This window comes from Danio rerio, chromosome 4, assembly GCF_049306965.1.
Source record: "Danio rerio strain Tuebingen ecotype United States chromosome 4, GRCz12tu, whole genome shotgun sequence".
NCBI classification, from domain to species: Eukaryota; Metazoa; Chordata; class Actinopteri; order Cypriniformes; family Danionidae; genus Danio; species Danio rerio.
The window spans coordinates 62,886,701-62,902,810 of record NC_133179.1 but is presented as its reverse complement, the minus strand read 5'-3'; the positions used below and the strand labels follow the sequence as shown (position 1 = coordinate 62,902,810).

General features: G+C 38.5%; 2 protein-coding genes across 4 annotated transcripts in view; one reads left to right on the top strand and one right to left on the bottom strand.

Annotated features, from left to right (window-relative positions):
- Nucleotides 1-16,110, bottom strand: part of LOC141381809 (uncharacterized) — a 705,874-nt gene that overhangs the window by 176,555 nt on the left and 513,209 nt on the right. The gene's annotated exons all lie outside the window — the stretch shown is intronic.
- On the top strand, nt 111-15,740 carry LOC141381821 (uncharacterized). Of its 3 annotated transcripts, none has more exons than XM_073948813.1 (3): nt 111-139; nt 984-1,133; nt 8,606-15,740. In XM_073948813.1, the coding sequence occupies exons 2-3, from the start codon at nt 1,049-1,051 to the stop codon at nt 9,556-9,558; spliced, it is 1,038 nt and encodes a 345-aa protein (XP_073804914.1). In that variant the 5' UTR covers nt 111-139; nt 984-1,048; the 3' UTR covers nt 9,559-15,740. The 3 variants fall into 3 exon arrangements, with proteins under 3 accessions (XP_073804914.1, XP_073804915.1, XP_073804916.1); XM_073948814.1 differs by having other exon boundaries at nt 952-1,133; nt 8,606-15,564; XM_073948815.1 differs by having other exon boundaries at nt 111-439; nt 8,606-15,564.

The following is a 16,110-nucleotide window of genomic DNA, read 5'->3' as shown; positions in this document are numbered from 1 at the left end:
GCAGAGAAAACCTATATATAATAAGTCAGGACTCATGAGTTAGTGGCAAAAAAAGGTTAAAAAAAATACTTTTATTTGGGTGTGGCTTGTGACGCCATAAGCCTGCGCCACTCTCGCGCCGTGATTCAACTGGAGAAAGGTTTGTTTTAAAGCGTTTAGCCTTATATAACGCGATTGATTAAAGTTTCAGGTTTCTCATTAAGTGCTAAATTATGTACCTGCTGTTGACAATATTATTTTAACCCTTTATTCAACGTAGTACTATTTAACTCACAGTAATGAGGTCTATTTAAATAAAGATAAGATAAACCTTTTGTTCCCGAGAGGAAATTTGTCTTGGGCAAAGAGAGTGCTATAAGCAGACAATAATATAAATAAAACAAACAAAACAATTAAGAACATACCTGAAGAAAGTTTAAGTGAAGTAATAGTAAAGTGTGTAAGTGTTTTAAGGTTTAATTTATTTTATTTATTTTTATTTCTATAAATAAGAAATAGACAGAGGTAAAGTTGGTTTTATATTCGCACATTCGTTCATTAAGAAGTCTCTTTATTGTTTACCATATTACTTTAAATATTCGATCAGATTTATTAGCATGCAAGTGTGACTTCTAAACAACATTAACACTGTTTATTTGACTGTGAACAATGTTGTACTTTGATAGTCATTGGCTGCTAATATGATTTTGCTATTTAGAGTTTGCAAATAATACTTTTTATGAAATTATATTATTAAGGGGAAAGTCAGAATGTGCAAATATAAAACCAACCTACCTCTATGAAATTGAGTACTAGTTTTAATCAGCTCATTTGTGGCTATTGTTTCTTGCTCGGACTTACTCTTTTATCTAATTTCTTTTTGGTAATGACTCTCACATAAAGAAACTGTTGAAGCAAGAGTTAAAGCGAAGTTATTTTGTTTCTGTTCATTGTTTTATTTATTTTAAACAGGACATTTTTATTGTTTTGTTCATTTTAAACAGGATAAAGTGTCCAAACACAGAGAAAAACTCCTGCTGAAGCGACTGATCTCCACACTGTTATAAAGATGGCGTTTATTAAAGAGGAGAGTGAAGATGTGAAGATTGAAGAAACATTCACAGTCAAACAGGAAGATCTGCAGGAACAAACAGGTTAGTTTTCATTCTCAAACACCAACTCAGTCATTTGATCCTCATTCAGATATATTTAAATAATAAGAATACTAAATTAAATCTATCCAGCCCTGAGTGTGCTGCCTAGTTTTTCTAAATGCACATAAGCACTCATTGAAAGACAGGAATGAGTTTGTTTCATCACTTGTTCTCATGTTTTTTTTTTTGTCATTATTTTATGTATTATTAGTCTCTCATTTTCTCTACCTTCTTAAGGTTATTGCTTTTTTTGTTCCTCTACTGTTTATAAAGCGTCCTTGAGCACTGGCGCTATATAAAATAAATAAAAACAATAAATTTAAAAAGTTTAACTGAGCTGAGGATGTTTGACCTACAGTATTCTCATAAAGGATATCTGCTATTACAGTGATAGTGTTTGCTTAATACTTTCCATTTGCATATGTCACAATAATCACAATTCCAACTTCTTTATGGGTTTAAACTTGTTTTTAGTAGTTGTTACTAGTTCTCACAGATAGTATCTAGAATTACATCATTATTATAATAACTAATTACCAGGGCTAATTACTGGGTCTTAAAATGTGTTAAATTCCAAATTTCCTTGCAATAACATGTTTAAACGTGCTCCATGTATTTACTGCTGAGGACATCAACCTGGACAGATTGTTGTGTATAGATTTACTGGGTAAAGTAAAGATTGCTTGTTATTACACACAATTTGAAATCTTTTGCTAAGAAGTATCTCTATTTTTTTATTATTATTGTATAATTAAATTAATTAAATTATAATATATTTTTGATCGGTCAATTAAAAATCTTTTCCAATTGAAAAATTCCTTAGCCTTTAGTCCTTTATGAGTCCAAAATTTCAGTCATAATGGTCCTAAAGTGTTAAATTTAACTTGCTCCAAAATACTTTAAAAGTTTCTCAAAAAAATATTTTGTGTTCAAAGGGGAAAAAGTTTTTTGTTTTTTACCCAGACATAAAAAAAATGTATATATATATATATATATATATATATATATATATATATATATATATATATATATATATATATATATTAGAGCAGTAATCACAGTACAGTGAAAGCGTGATATTTTTATTCAAGGTTATCATACCAGCTAAATCTTATACTGGCTTATGCCTAATGCTGCTTGATGTTGCAAAGTCATACATTCATTAATTTGTTTTTTCGGCTTAGTCCCTTTATTATTCTGGGGTCGCCACAGCGGAATGAACTGCCAACTTATCCAACATATTATCCCATCTCTGGGAAGCATCCATACACACTTATTCACTCTCATACACTACAGATAATTTAGCTTTACCCAATTAATCTGCTTTAGACTGTGGGGAAAACTGGTGCACCCGGAGGAAACCCACGCGATCGCGGGGAGAACATGCAAACTCCCCACAGAAACGCCAACTGACGCATCCAAGGCTCGAACCAGCAATCTTCTTGCTGTGAGGCAACAGCATTATCTAATGCGCCACCGTGTTGCCTGTTGTAAAGCCATATTTCTAATTTTCTTGTTTTTCTTGTTTGTAGAGCAAGTAGCCGTTTATTATTTCTGGTCTTTAACACAGTTAACTCCCTTCCTAGACCATAATTGGAATGCTGAATCCATAAGAGAGGGAGGGAATAATGGATTTAACAAAATGGGAGCAGAAGGCAATGTTTGTTTATTATTAATGTGAAGTCTGAATTGTGACCATATTCTAAGTCAGTGGTTCCCAACCTGGGGTCCGCGCCCCCCAAGGGGGGCGCCAGAGTTCACAAGGGGGGCGCGGATAAATGAGGTGAGAGAAGTGAGAGAGGATAAGTGTTGAGGTAGAAAAGGGCATAAAAATGATCCACTATTATATAGGGCTTTGCAATTAATCAAAAATCCGATTTCGATTTCAAACGATTATAAAAAAAGCATTAATCGAGATAAATGATTATTGCATCATATACCGCCACTTTCCAGTTGTACAAGTGTTGCTCTTAAAAGCGCGAAAGAGCGCGTACTTATGTGTGTGTGCAGCACGCACACGCAGTCAGAAGCATATGCGGCCACTCAGCTTTCGCTCTCATTCACACACTGAAAGGAGCAGAGGAGCGCAGACATCTAGTCATCTTAACGTGAGCGCTTTAATGGTCAAATAGGTGTCAAAACGCGGTGTTTAGTGATTATTTATATTAACCCTCATTTGTGTAATAAACAAACGAGTTGAGGATTAAAAGACGTGAAAGAGAAACTATTAAAGAGACAGTGCGCTGTAATCCTTCTGCCGCCTGTTTTTATGATTATTAATCAAACAACGAGAAAACCCTCGCTGCTCTTGACTGAAGGACTGCTGTAGCTAGTGTTTTTCTTACAGTGAAGATGGTTAAAGCACAGTTTGTTTCATATTTTTATTCTATTGTATTTATTTCTCTTTCCTTTGCAGGGTGGAAAATAACTGTATGTATACACTTGAAGTCAGAATTATTAGCCCTCCTGAATATTAGCAACCCTATTCCTCCCCAATTTCTGTTTCATGGAAATATTTTTTTTACTTATTTCTGAACATAATAGTTTTGATTTCTCATTTCTAATTACTGATTTCTTTTATCTTTGCTATGATTACAGCACATAATATTTGACTAGATATTTTTCAAAATACAAGCATTCAGATTAAAGTGCAATTCAAAGGCTTAGTGTAATTAGGCAAGTCATTGTATGACAGTAGTTTCTTCTGCAGACAATCAAAAATATATATTGCTTAAGGAGGCTAATAATATTGACCTTAAATTTGTTTCAAAATATTTAAACCTGTCTTTATTCTAGCTAAAATAAAACAAATGGAAGAAAAATATTTTAGGAAATACTGTTAAAATTCCTTGCTCTGTTAAACATAATTTGGGAAATATTTATATAAAAAAAAAAATCTCAGGAGCCCTAATAATTTTGACTTCAACTGATAATCGTTTTGAATAATCGTGATCACAATTATGACCAAAATAATCGTGATTATGATTTTTCCCAAAAGCGAGCAGCCCTACTATTATACAGTTTATGTATTTTTAAGTACAAAAAAAAATCTAAACACATGCTTAAAATTCCAACATAATAGTAAAAATAATTAAAATAAATAACTTTAAATAATTATTTAAATTTTGCTCACTCACGCAATGTGCTTGTCAAAGTGTTGTAAAGGCAAAATCAAAACAAAAATGGCAGAGAAACGTAAATGCAGGGACTCTTCAGAGGCGAAAAAAAAGATATACATATATATACACATAGTATATACATACATATACACAGTACATATGTGTGTGTGTGCGTGTGTATTTATATGGTGGGGGGGCTCCAATGTTTGTATATGTTCATGTGGGGGGGCCCCAAAGAAAAAGGTTGGGAACCACTGTTCTAAGTGATCCATTAATAACTGGGTTATTCGTAAAATATTGTTTACTCCCTAGAATCGGGGCACAAAGTAGTGAGCGTAAAGACACTCAATTAGACGTGTGCTGTTCCATCAGTAACCAAAGTGGCCTCATCATGACAGATGTTGGATAACCAGAATATAATAGTATAGGAATTTGGCATTGCCAATCCACCCTCTTCCTCTTTTCTTTTCAAGAAGTCTTTTCTTATGCAAGGAATTTTTTAATCCCAGAGAAATGTAGAAATACAATTATTCAACTCCTTTAAAAATGACTTGAGAATAAAATTAGGCACGGTCTGAAATAGAAACCGAAATCTTTGTAATATTGTCATTGTAATGGAATTGATCATCCTAGTCAAAAAAAAAGGAAGGGTTAACCACGGCGTCATTTCTCGTTCGGCTTTGTCAAGACGACGACAAGGTTTGTTTGAGCTCGGGTCATCCGTGGCTCGTTATTATATGCATTTAGTATATCCATGTAATTTCTCAGCTGTCTATTAGAACATGGCGGATCCTTTTCTTACATTCTGTCTAGCTCCACGAGCTCGTGACGTATCTCTGTAACCAATCAGCGTTCGGCTGCGCATGTAGCTCCACCTTTTGGTACCCTTTCTTGTTTTTGGTACCCTTTCGAAAGGGTGCCAAAGAAGTGGTACGGTACGGTTTGGTTCGGTATGCTTATTGACAGTGGAAACAACCAACCGTACCACTCAGTGGAAGTGGGCCATAAGCTGACCGGATGATAAGATTCACATTTTAGTGGATCCTTATCCTTTTTAAAAAGTAGTGTTATAACAGCCGATGTCATGGAGGGGGTGAGTGATTCCGAGACAAGAACTTCAGCAAATAAATTGCACAACAGGGGTGTTAGCTTGGCAGTAAACTTCTAATAAAACTCAGACGGTAAGCCATCAGGGCCTGGTGTTTTTCCGGTTTTCAATTTTCTGATAGCATTTTTAATTTCAGAAGGTGTTATATTTCCTTCTAATGCCAACTGATCTTAATCACAGAGGGATGGTAATTCTAAATAATTAAAAAGCTCTCAATACGTTTAAACTTTTCCTCCTCCACGGCACTGTTAACGTGTGGTCTTCCCCAAGGCTCAATTCTAGCACCTTCACTATTCTCTCTTTACATGCTCCCTCTAGGTTCTATTTTCAGAAAACATGGCCTGCATTTTTATTTTTACGCAGACGATACACAAATCTATATGTCACTCAAAAAGGAAAATGAGTCCTCTGTTGTGAACTCCCTTTCACTATGCTTGGAGGAGGTAAAAGCATGGCTTTCTGAGAACTTTTTATTTCTAAATGTGGAGAAAACAGAAGTGATTTTATTTGGGCCCAATGATTTGTCTGACTGTAAATGCCCCAGGCTGGGTAAAATGGAGGAGTTCAGATCACCCCAGGTACGTAACCATAACATAACATTAGACCAGAACTTAAAATTTGGATTACTTTGGATTAAGTCTAGATTACTAACAAAAAGCCCAAAATATGCACACATCACTCCTATTCTGAGGTCTCTACATTGGCTACCGGTGACACAAAGAATCGAATTTAAAATCCTTTTCTTTGTGTATAAAGCCCTACATGGTCTAGGCCAGTGGTCACCAAACTTGTTCCTGGAGGGCCGGTGTCCTGCAGATTTTAGCTCCAACCCTAATCAAACACACCTGAACAAGCTAATCAAGCTCTTACTTGGTATACTTGAAACATCCAGGCAGGTGTGTTGAGGCAAGTTGGAGCAAAATCCTGTAGGGACACCGGCCCTCCAGGACCAGGATTGGTGACCCCTAGTCTAGGCCCTCATTATTTATCCCAACTGATTGTTAATTACACTCCTCCAAGACACTTGCGTTCCGCTGATCAGTTTTTATTAAAAGTTCCAAAGGTCAACATACACTTATAAACACAAAACAACACAATATTGAAACCTTGCATGTAAACTTGCACACACTTCCAGCTACTCCCACTCTTAACTAGCTAACATTTGTGGGACCTCGCATATAAAACAAAACAATTTGAACAGCTCTTGATGTTTCACTACAAAGCTACCCCATAATTGACTAAATATACTTGAGAACTAGGAATAACAACAAACATGCTATAGTGGTCATTTAAAACATAACCGCAGAGTGACATTAACTGTTGTATTGTCTTTGACAGCTCAGTGTACTGTCGTTGTTTTCTTCAATTTTATGGCATTTTCAAAATATCATATTTCGGAAAAGTAGTGTCATTTAATCACGAAGACTAGTGGCGGTTCCTTGTCGTCCACTGGTTTGCTGCTGAGAGTGCTGTGTGCCCAGTCAAAAAGTGGAGTCTTCTCAAGGTTCACGGTGTCTTTCAAGAGGCCAGCTACAAATTCCGTCACGTGGATAAACGCTTATTTTCCAGTATAGGTTAGGTTTAATTTAGGATAAGAGCAATATTAAACGAACTTTCAGGTTTTGAGTGAGGACCTCAACAGTTTGTGTCTTTACATGGCGCCGCTCCAACCAGAAGTCCAAAACAAACAATATAACAATAATCACAATGAAACACAAAACCCTCAGCACTTATAACTCAAATGAAAGTAAAGAAAAAAAATGCAAATGATTTTTGAATATGGGGAAAAATAATAATGATAATAATATAAGTACAGGAAGAAAAAAAAAACGAGAAATAAAAAGAGAATGTGGGCCAAAAAAACAAAAACTTTTGCTTTTTATCTACAGAGTAGGGGGGTTGAAGGGAAATGAGAGGGGAATGGTGAATGTGGAGGTGTGGATGTAAAGGTTGAGGGCGTCGACGAACTCAGCCGGTGAGTATTAGTCACGGGTGCCTAACAGGAAACTCTGACACTGTCGACTGCCGGATAAAGGCTTTCGGCAGCTGACTCCATGCCAACGAGATAAATCGATAAGTTGATTTTGTTCAGGACACACTGCACTGAAGTTTTTGGTGACACACTCATTCACAGACGTCACGAGCACTTCAGTAACAAGACAGCGGTCTTTGCTCTGTTGCTTCGATACGTACTTTTGTTTTTTGTTTCTCACAGCGAGTCGTTAAGTTTACACTGCTAGTCTCGATCTGGTTTCTCTACTCGTTTCCCCACACTGCAACAGTTCAGTCAACTTCTCTTTCTTGCGCACACCACATAATGCTGCCCTCTTCAACTCTCCTCTTTCTTTACACTCCGACCGATTTCCTTTTTGACTGTCATCACAGAAAACCCCAACAATCATAAATGCATAATTGTATGCTGTCATGGCTTTGCAGTCAAAATTTTTTGTTATAATAGAGGCCAATGGAGAAAAAAATACAGCCATGAATATAACGAAAAGGGAGTAAATTTGTCCTGAGTGTATTGGGTTTTTTTTTCCAAAGCATTTTCCCAGAATATGTCAAAATGAGATGTCCTCAAATATCAGTCCGTTTGCTGAAACACAGAGAAAGTTTTGGCCAAATTAAGCCTCAAAATCACCCCAGAATGGATGAAAAATGACCCAACAGCACACAAGGGGAAAGGTGCAAATTTCAGCCTTTATGCAGATGCTGTACAGATGTGTCTCATGTCTGTGAGGCAAATATTCTCAGCTGTTACCCCAGAACTTATTTTCTGATGCGTTTACCCGTCAGGCACAGAATAAACAAGTATTCCCTGTCTGCTTTACAAAGTTTAAAAAAACATTTTGTTGTGATTAGGAATATATATGAATAAAAACAGGCCATTTACAGCTTTCTAATATCTGTCTTATCAATATGACCAAAATTATTTTTATGATCAATTATATAAGAAATGCTGACAACTGGACTGACACAGTTTCAATTTACTATAACTTCTATGTTAAGCGTCTTTGACACTACTTACATTGCAAAAGCACTAGATAAAGATTAATTGAATTGAATCTGCTTAAATCTGTACACGTTAATGGACCAAACACAGTATGATCTGATTTATTTTACATTTAATTTGCATCAAAATTTCAGTGTGTGTAGCCAATGTTTCCAGTGTCTTTTCACTTTTCAGCTTTTGATGAGAGTTTTTAAGACTTCATGAAAACTAATGTTTTATTTATATATTTCAGACTTTATTGAAGAGAATGAGGGGAATAAAGAGGAGGAACATCATGTCAAAAGTGAGGAAAAAACTCATTTACAGACTGATGGTATTTTGAAAAGGAGAGACAAGAATCGTTTCACCTGCACTCAGTGTGGAAAGAGTTTTGGAAACAAAAGCAAACTTAAGATTCACATGAGGATCCACACTGAAGAAAAAACATTCACATGCACTCAGTGTGGGAAGAGTTTTAACTGCTCATCACACCTTAATAAACACATGAGGATCCACACTGGAGAGAAACCATTCACATGCACTCAGTGTGGGAAGAGTTTCAACCAATCATCAAACCTTAATCAGCACATGAGGATCCACAGTGGAGAGAAACCATTCACATGCACTCTGTGTGGGAAGAGTTTCAGCAGCTCATCAAACCTTAATAAACACATCAGGATCCACACCAGAGAAAAAACATTTACATGCACTCAGTGTGGGAAGAGTTTCAGCCAATTATCATCCTTTAATCTACACATGATGATTCACACTGGAGAGAAACTATTCACATGCACTCAGTGTGGGAAGAGTTTTATCTGCCCATCACACCTTAATAAACACATGAGGATCCACACTGGGGAGAAACCATTCACATGCACTCAGTGTGGGAAGAGTTTCAGCCAATCATCTAACCTCAATCAGCACATGAGGATTCACACTGGAGAGAAACCATTCACATGCATTCAGTGTGGAAAGAGTTTTAACTGCTCATCACACCTTAATAAACACATGAGGATCCACACTGGAAAGAAACTATTCACATGCACTCAGTGTGGCAATAGTTTCATCCAGGCATCATCCCTTAATCTACACATGAGGATCCACACTGGAAAGAAACCACCAATTAAGCCGCGGTTACATTTAGACTTCCATTTGTACACACTCGAATGCGTCAAACCAGAAACGTTTGTGCATCAAGTTTCGTAGTTCACTGCCTTGCAAAGTTCAAGCTTGGTGAACTTTGACCTGCAAAATCACATCACTTGACTGTGTAAGACCAATCGAAGATCAACACATGACCTCTCTGGACAGAAATGTAAAATATGGACCAATCGCTCACTTTTTTAATGTCTAATAATCTTGGTTAATCCGGCCTCTTTTCGCAGCTCTGCACAACTGAATGTCGCATGCTCAAACTCTAGTGTGACCGCAACTTCGGTGTGGGATAATAATAATAATAATACCTTTTATTTTTAGGCGCCTTTCAAAGCACTCAAGGACACCTTACAGCAGATTACAAGCACATCATAAAAATACAAGCAGTAAAAATGACAATCAGCATAATTAAACCAGCAAATCAGTAAAAGCTATCCTAAACAAAAACGTCTTTATCTGAGATTTAAAATTGGAAATAGAGTCCATCTGGCGAATGTACAAAGGCAGGGAATTCCATAACTTTGGTACTGTACAACTAAAAGCCCTGCCTCCAAATGACTTTATCTTAAAGTGTGGGACAGATAACAGTTCAGCAGAAAATGATCTCAGTGAGCATGAAGGAGTGTACAATTGAAGAAGATCAGAAAGATAGTGAGGGGCCAGGTTATGAAGAGCTTTGTATGTTAAGAGGAGGATTTTGTATTGTATACGATAGTGAACAGGAAGCCAGTGCAGGTGAAAGAGAATTGGAGTTATGTGATCAGAAGTACGCGAGCAGGTAACTATCCTAGCCACTGAATTCTGAATCAACTGTAGTCTATGAAGTTGTTTATCAGAAATACCAGAGAGAAGCGAGTTACAGTAATCAATCCGTTATGTAACCAAAGCATGAACAAGCACTTCAGTACTTTGTTGAGATAGTGAAGGGCGAAGTCTTGCAATGTTACGCAAATGAAAAAAGGCAGAACGTGAGATATTACTAATTTGATGAGTCTGATAAGGTCTGATGAGTTTCAGTAACTCATCAGACCTTAATAAACGCATAAAGACCCACACTGGAGAGAAACCATTCACATGCACTCATTGTGGGAAGAGTTTCAACCAATCAGCAAACCTTAATGAACACATGAAGATCCACACTGGTGTGAAATAGTATATGTGCTTGAGTGTGAGAAGACTTTTATTAGAGCTCTAAAATTTAAACTGCACCAGACGATTCACACTGGAGAGACCGCACAAGTGTTCACTGTGACAAGAGGTTTAATCAGTGAACACATCTGAAAACACAAAAGAGGATTCACACTGGAGAGAAACCGTACAGGTCTGATCAGTGTCTACAGAGTTTTGCTCAAGCGGCGCAGCTTAAGAAACACATGGACAAAAAGTTGCACACATGATATGAATGCAGCAAGACATTTTCTCATGTGCACAGGATGTTTCATGTCTGAATAATGTTTGAAAAGGCTGAGTGACGGTTTACTGTTTTCCAACACTCCTACACTGCAGTAGGTGGGGTTGTAAATGTGTCGCGTTTACTGTAAACAATGGTGGCGGCTGAAAGAACAACATTTCTATAAACATCTGGCAAACAGCACCTCTGCAGCTTATAATCTCTTTGAAAGTGATTATACAGGTGCGGATACATCTGTACTCTACTTTCCACTGTGTTCATATAGCTAGTGTTGTTTTGGATTATGTTCTCTGTACTCCCTGAATGAGAAATCCAGATTGGAGTATGTGGTAAATCCTGATTGGATGCTGGCATTGCTCATCAGTGGGTATATAAAAGTTGTTGTGCTAGCTACCCCAGGACCCTGTGGCTACTCGGGAGTCCTCATGTCAAGACCTGCCATCTCATTAACTCTTTATCCTCATGGTTTTGTTTTGCGTTACTTATATCATGTAGTTAAAGTTTTGTTGTGATTTATACACAAGTTTTTTAGCTTCATTATTAATTATCCCTAGACATTTGTTGGTTGCTGTTACACCTGGCTCAAGGATGTAACATAATGAGGGAGACGACAAGGAGAAGTATGATCAAAAAGAATATTTATTTAGCTCAATTTAAATGATATAATCAAAATATCAGTATCAGTATGTTCAATCAGTGTGAAATGCAAATGAATGGATGCGGTAACTGTTGTTAGTGATAGTGTATGGATGCGAAAGAAAGCATAAAGGCCAAATAGGAGCGCGGCTCTGGCCAACTGCCAAGTGAATGGACAGCCGCCCCGACAAACTCTCTGCCGGGGTTTAAATAAGGGCGCTGACCAGCATCAGGTGCGCTGAAGGCACGCCCCCAATCTGGAATCAAAATCAAAGACACAAAACAACAACGCAGTCCTAACACACCCCCCTAAAAAATAATCCCACATCAAATCAATTCAAATAATAACATACATACAGGAGTAGGTCAGGGACATCAGTGGGAGACCAAAAATACCGCCTCATCACTCCACCACAGGGGCACGTGACAAGGTAACCACGGCGATGCCCAACTCGAACACAACAGTTTTGCAATGTTATTCTTCAGCATGTGCTGAATCTCGGACTCTAATTTAATGCATTTATCAGAAGGGACACGATAAAAACGCTGGCGTTTGCGTGAAGCGTCACCCACATCATGCTCTATAAGATGCGTTTGTGATGGAACATCCCCAAATAATGATGGAAATTCTCGGATCAAATGTGACAGCTCCACCCGCTGCACAACAGTTAGGCGAGACAACAAATCCTCCAACTCTTTCAAAGTCTCAGAATTATTTAATCGAGGTGGCACTACAGCATCATCTAAAAACTTACCCCCCTCCCGGTCTCCCGCGGAGGACTGTCCCAGCGCCTCAATCGCCGGACTGATCACCCCAGAGGATTTAATATCAGCTTGACAATCTCGGGAGAAAAAGGGTTTCAGCAGATTTACATGGCAAATTTGGGTTATTTTCTTTCTGTCTGGAGTTGCAATTTCATAATTAAGATCAGACAATGAACGCACTACAGTATACGGTCCCACAAACTTTGCGCAGAACGGAGAGCTCACTAGTGACAGCAACGCCAAAACCTGATCCCCCGGTTTAAATACGCGCTGCTCAGACCGACGATCAAAAAGAGTTTTCATTTTTATCTGTGCCTTCTCCAAATTCTCTTTAGCTGCCTGACCAGCTAAAATCAAGCGCCTTTTAAACCCATTCACATATTCAAGTAAGCTTTGTGGTGGTTGTTTGCCTTTTAACTGATCGCCGAGAACAGAAAGTAAACCTCGAATTTTGTGGCCGAAGACTAAATCATTTGGGCTAAAGCCCAAACTAGATTGCGTGACCTCCCTTGATGCTAACAACAGCCACGGAAGCCCTTCTTCCCAGTCACGATTTAATTCGACACAATACGCCCGCAAAAGACACTTCAGTGTTTGGTGAAATCTCTCCAGCACCCCTTGACTCTGAGGATGCTGCGCACTGGAACGATGATGTTTAACTCCTAATTGCTTTAAAATCTCTGTGAACATTTTTGAAGTAAAGTTCGTTCCTTGGTCACTTTGAATGACCTTTGGAATACCGAAGATGGAAATGAATTGAGACAGGGCTTTTACTACGGACCGGGTAGTGATATTACGCAACGCGTAAGCCGCTGGATACCGAGTACTTTGACACATTACTGTTAGAAGGAATTTACTTCCCGATTTTGAGGGAGGTAACGGACCAACACAGTCTATTAACAAATATTCAAAGGGCTGCTCTACTGGAGGAATGGGATACAGTGGGGCTGGTTTCAGTGGCTGATTAGGTTTTCCGGTCACTTGGCATGTATGACATGTTCTAATAAACCGCGAGATATCTTTTTTCAACAGCGGCCAATAAAAGTGCTGCAAAACTCTAGAATATGTCTTTTTTACACCCAAGTGACCAGCTAGATCGCCATGAGACAAGTTAAGTACAACATCTCTGAATTTCTCTGGAACAACAACTTGAACCACTGACTCACCACCACCATCCTCGTGTAACGCAAGCCACTTGCGCAGAAGCACCCCATCATTAATATAATATCTAGTCGTGGCACTCTCTACCTCCTCCGGTGGGAGAACAGCAGCGAACATTTTTTCTAATCCAGGATCATCCCTCTGGGCAACAATGAATCCTGCACGAGAAATTTTTGACAAGAGAGACAATCCAGGAGCAACAGACTCAACAGGAACACGGGTATCATTTAGGTTAGACTCATTCAACGTTTTAGACTTAGATCGCATCACTACACATGACACATCTTCGGATAACTCACAACATTCTTGATCAAGAACAGAGGACGTGGTGACAATCGGTGCAGGTGTCATTACAGGCCACACACTCTCCCCTGCCAAATTATTTCCCAAAATAATGTCCACTCCCTCCACCGGCAAAGAAGGGCGCACTCCCATAATAACTTCGCCGTTCACAAGCTGGGACTGTAAACTAAATTTGTGCAAAGGAACAGACAATGTTTGAAGTGCAATTCCTCGAATCAAAACATTCTTACCGACATATGAACTGGATGAAAATGAAAGTATGGACTCCAAAATAAAGGACTCGGACGATCCCGTATCCCTCAAAACTCTTACAGGTACGCTTTCATGTTCCACTAAAAGAGAAACACAACCTTGAGAAATAAATGGTGCATACCCAGTGTTAACTTTAATTTCGGAACAATTTCCTTTTATAACGGAGTCATCCGTACTGCAAAGAGCTGGAGTCTGCGGAAAACAATTGGTCAAAAGCACAGGTGCAGTATTTTTATTTTTGCCTCGCATCTGCTTATTTTTTAGCAAAGGGCACTCGTTTTTCCAGTGCCCGACCTCCAGACAATACCGGCACGTTGAATCAGATATCGCTCTACGAGAATGTAAATATGGATCAATTTGCTGCGACTGTTTAAAGTGAACATTTCCATTTCCCCGATTCCCAGAACTAAATCGGTTTTTATGAGTCAGAACAAAGTCATCTGCTAATGATGCAGCTTCAGCAGCAGTGCGAGGTTTGTTCTCATTAATGTACACAGCAATTTGATCAGGAACGATATTTTTCAGTTCCTCAATAATCATCAATTCCCGCAACTCACTAAATGATTTTACATTAGATGTAGAACACCAGCGATCAAAATGATTACCTAGCTCTCTAGTTACTTCCACGTGTGTTTGTCTCTCACCTTTTCTCCACGTTCTAAAACGTTGGCGGTATGCCTCTGGAACCAGCTCAAATGCCTTTAATACAGCAGATTTTACGCTATCATATTTTTTCCTTTCATCAACAGAAAGAGCAGTATACGCCTCCTGGGCTTTTCCCACTAATACGGACTGAAGCATAACGGTACGGTCAGTCTCAGGCCAATCTCGTTCATCAGCAATGCTTTCAAACAACCAAAAAAAAAATACGTCTGGATCTCGCTCATTAAACACCGGCAACAACTTCAAATTATTAATGAGATTGAATGAGCCGTCTGTGCGATGAACAGGTGACCCGCTCGCATTTTGTAGTTTTAAACTCTCAAACTTAAGTTGAAACTCTTGGTTTTGTCGTTCTACAGCTAACTTTTGCTCATGTTTTATTTTCTCGAATTCCATCTCACGCTTTCTCATCAAATCATCCAATCTAAGTTTTTCGATTTCCATTTCACTAACGCGCATCTCTTTTTCATGCAACTGTTGCATTCTAATCAGCTCTTTTTGCTGCTCAAATGACATTTTCTCAGCTGCAGGATTAACCCCAGCTGTTGCTCGTCTCGACGTAACTGGCAAAACCTGAAGTTCACTCAATTTAACTCTAATCATTTCTCTAACCTCATCCTTATGCATTCGCTTATCAACGCCACTCAACCCGTATTGATCTACAATTTCCCAAAGCTGCTTTTTCGAGCACAAATTCAATAGCTCATCCGAAGGAGCACTACAAAATTCTTCCACTGACGTCATTATCAAAATCAACCAACCAAAGTTCTAACAAATACTCAAATAACCTACTCCCAATTACAATTTACGCAGGCAATTCTTACGGTCAAAATCTGTGCACAAGTTCATTAATTCCCCACCTAATCCTATCGAAAAAAAACTCTAAATAACTATTCCTAATCTTCATGCGCTCCCAAGAGTCGAGCCCTTTGAAGCACTCAGATACCGCTGGTGTGGAACTGAACAGATAGTTCAGAACTACTCCACGGCAGTGCACTCAACCCAGAAGCCGCACAAAAATAACAAACTAAATTAAAAAAAACAACGCAATGCGCTGCTACAACCTAACAGGGGAAACTTACATTAACACAGTTTTAAACCGCAAGAACTTAGATGAAATCAGTATTTAGCAGAAGATTGTCACGGGTAGGGAAGGTATTACTGTAAACGGTGTCTAGCTCTTGAAAGGACTCCTCATCAGCTCGTCTAGTTCAGTCGGTAAGAGCGTGATACCCTTAAACTCAGGGTCGTGGGTTCGAGCCCCACGTTGTGTGTTTCTATTGCCTCTCTCTCTCTCTCTCAGCAAACTTTCATTAGGGTTTATATAGCAGACCTTTTGACACAAAGTTCCGCCTTTCTACCACTGTAAGTGACCTATTACTAAGTCTCTGTGGCGCAATCGGTTAGCGCGT

Coding starts and splice junctions, on each gene's coding strand:
- LOC141381821 (XM_073948813.1), top strand. CDS start 1,049: ATGGCGTTTATTAAAGAGGAGAGTGAAGATGTGAAGATTGAAGAAACA. Junction 1,134..8,605: donor AGATCTGCAGGAACAAACAG/GTTAGTTTTCAT, acceptor TATATATTTCAG/ACTTTATTGAAGAGAATGAG.